This window comes from Anneissia japonica, unplaced genomic scaffold, assembly GCF_011630105.1.
Source record: "Anneissia japonica isolate Jap-2015-1 unplaced genomic scaffold, ASM1163010v1 scaffold1812_len1207588_cov181, whole genome shotgun sequence".
Lineage (NCBI taxonomy): Eukaryota > Metazoa > Echinodermata > Crinoidea > Comatulida > Comatulidae > Anneissia > Anneissia japonica.
In genome coordinates this window covers 559,040-561,884 of record NW_022726379.1, presented here as the reverse complement: position 1 = coordinate 561,884, position 2,845 = coordinate 559,040, and the positions used below count along the sequence as shown (strand labels likewise).

General features: G+C 29.5%; 1 protein-coding gene across 1 annotated transcript in view; it reads left to right on the top strand.

Annotated features, from left to right (window-relative positions):
* Window positions 1-2,824, top strand: part of LOC117113145 — a 31,192-nt gene extending 28,368 nt beyond the window's left edge. Inside the window, exon 2 of the mRNA XM_033256397.1 lies at window positions 2,142-2,824. Coding sequence (XP_033112288.1) covers window positions 2,142-2,195 — 54 coding nt within the window. The 3' untranslated portion in view covers window positions 2,196-2,824. The remainder of the gene's footprint in view (window positions 1-2,141) is intronic.
* Window positions 2,825-2,845: the final 21 nt, after the last annotated feature.

The window sequence follows — 2,845 nt, the reverse complement described above, 5'->3', positions numbered from 1 at the left end:
TGATGATATATAATATAATGAGATACGCTAGATCCGCTTTGTATTCCTAGTCAAATTAGCATTGTTCTATCTTAAATGCATAGCCATCTGTTGTTGTTCTATTTACTGATATTGCATTCGATGTCGTTTAAATGACTGATTTGCATTACTTTTTTGAATGCAAAAATAATAGCCTATGCTCTAAATCAAATCTAATATACGATATTTATATTTCATGTCACATTTAAACAAAAACAGTTATGCTTCTTCAAGAATACGTATCATTATATGCCTATTATAAATACATAACCTTAGGTAAAATTATGCAAATGGTGTAATTTTATATTATAAATAAGTGAAACAAACCATGTTTATGCTGTGGGTAGTTAGAATACTAGAAATAGGATGCATGTTTAGATACAACAATGCATCATACTGGATTCAGATTACATTATAGCAAATGTGTACAGATACGCTTTTAAAAATCTGTGTGTATTTCGGTCACCGTAGAATATGGTTACTATACTTGTTGCTTAAAGTTAGTACAACTGGGAAATCTATGCCTAATCGTAGTCTTTATCTTATTCAAGTTACTCTATCAAATAATTAAAAATGTATCTAAACCACGTAATCCTTATTAAGCATTATGATCAAATGAATAATAGCAATAATTATACTACTAATAAATGATATATGATAATAATAATAATAATAATAATAATAATAATAATAATAATAATAATAATAATAATACATTTATTTGAAATCTACACTTTTTCGTCAGTAGCACACGCAGTGTGGTGCATCACAATAAATCTATACAATCCACAGACCTAAAAAAAAAAAAGCAGTCCAATGAAAATTACAAAGACAATATAACAAAAATAGGAGTTATAATTAAAAGTTATTTCTATTTGAGTCTTAAAAATAATGTGTCTGGTCTTGTATTTTCTAAAAACGTATATAAAACTGGATTGGAATTATTATAATTTTATTGGTATATCATTTCTCTCATTCTATTAGTTTAGATAAAATGTAAGTAAATGGTACCAGTCAAGTCTCAATATTTGGAAAAGGTGGCTGCGCCATAAAGCTCTGTCAATTCTTCTTGCAGAACTTATTGTAGCCTCCTTCGATACAATATATTTGTTACAACTTCTGCATTTCTTACGTATATTGTATTACTTTAATTGTATGGAAATAAAAGCATTTGATTTGATTTGAATCACTCCTAAACTATACATTTAAAATAAGTACAATAAAGTTTAAAATACAAGCAAAGCTGTTACAGATTAAAATGGTGTAAAACAATGTAAATATTTGAAGTAAAACCAGAATTTAAAAGCTTCAACGATACATTGTTGATTACAAAAATGAAATGGTTTGAAAATGTTTAAAATAAAAGGACAGAAACCATGCCATTTAGACTGCACTAAAAATATAAAACCAAAAATACAACCCTTAAAACTAGTGTTTAAAAAAACAGCACCTTAACTGTGATTTAAAACACGTCTGAATCAAAGCTGATTAATATTTTAAATAGTCGATAATTGGGATAAAAAAATTTAAAATTCATGATAACAAGAAAAAATATATAAATATAAAGAAATAAAAAAATGAATTGAAAAGACGTATACTGATAAAAATACATGGTAGGTATGGTTTACTTAGACTTCGTTAAGGATTGCACTTATTGTTCGCCAAGCTCATTTTAAATACCACTTGCATATTTTATCAAAGTACCTTCAATTGACTGGTAATCAACTCGAATAAATCTTCTAGTAATAGTCTGTAAATCAGTGAAAACAAACTAATTTGATTCAAATTTATATTGGTTTAATGTTAGATTTAGGGTTCATAAGAAGTTTGAAATAACCCTTAGTTCTGCGATGCTATACTTTGTATATATTATATACTATGCTATGCTATGGATAATTTCATATTAGTATAGATTTGCCCTCTGCGAGCAACTTCCTCTCGGGGTCAAACGGGATGTCAGATCAGATCGTGATGGAGTGTCGGAACCCTGTTCCACATCTGATATTATGTTCTTCATTCAAGTCAAACTAGCATTTGAAATGAAAGAAAGTAATTGAAATCGGTATCGGTTGAGTAAAACTCTGACATATGGTCATTTAATTAACTGATCTTTCTTCTTTCAGATCTGCTGTGTGTCACGTGTCTGGACAACGGCAATTCCAATGTTGTCGACGTAAGCCTCTAACCCGGATGTATGTATCCATAATATGAACCTGAACACAGCGATCCTGATTGCTATTAGACCAAAGTAGAATTCATTTTGTTTTTCAATTTAGGTAATCCAGTTATTTACTGCAGCATTTATGTATAATTAACCAAAAATAAAACCTAACAGCGCATAATCAAGTTTAGAAGTAGAATCCTAATTATGTTAGCAAGACACAGCCTTGGTAAACCGAATTTGACATCATCCAAGATAGCTGGCGAATATCATTTATCATCAGTATTTTTGTATGCTTTGCTAGCCATGATTTCCATAAACGTTCTATTTCAAAATGGATATCGAAACTAAAATCGTAATACGCTTGATAAAAAAATACTAACGACTTGTCTACCATCGAGGCCCAGGAAATGTAAAATAAAAAAAAAATAAAAACAGTTTGCTCTACAAGTGGAGAGGAGGAAGATGATAACAACAGCAGCAAGAAAGATTTTCTCACAGTTTATCCGCATTCAATATAAACTGACTGTGTATAAGGAATTTTTTTCTGATTTTATGTCCTCTTGCTTTCTGCAGTATTTTTTCTGTATTTTCTTTCAGTTTAAATCTCTTCAGGCTGCCTCGTGAAAATGTTAGTTTAATTTTAATTCCTGTGTCATTGCCTTC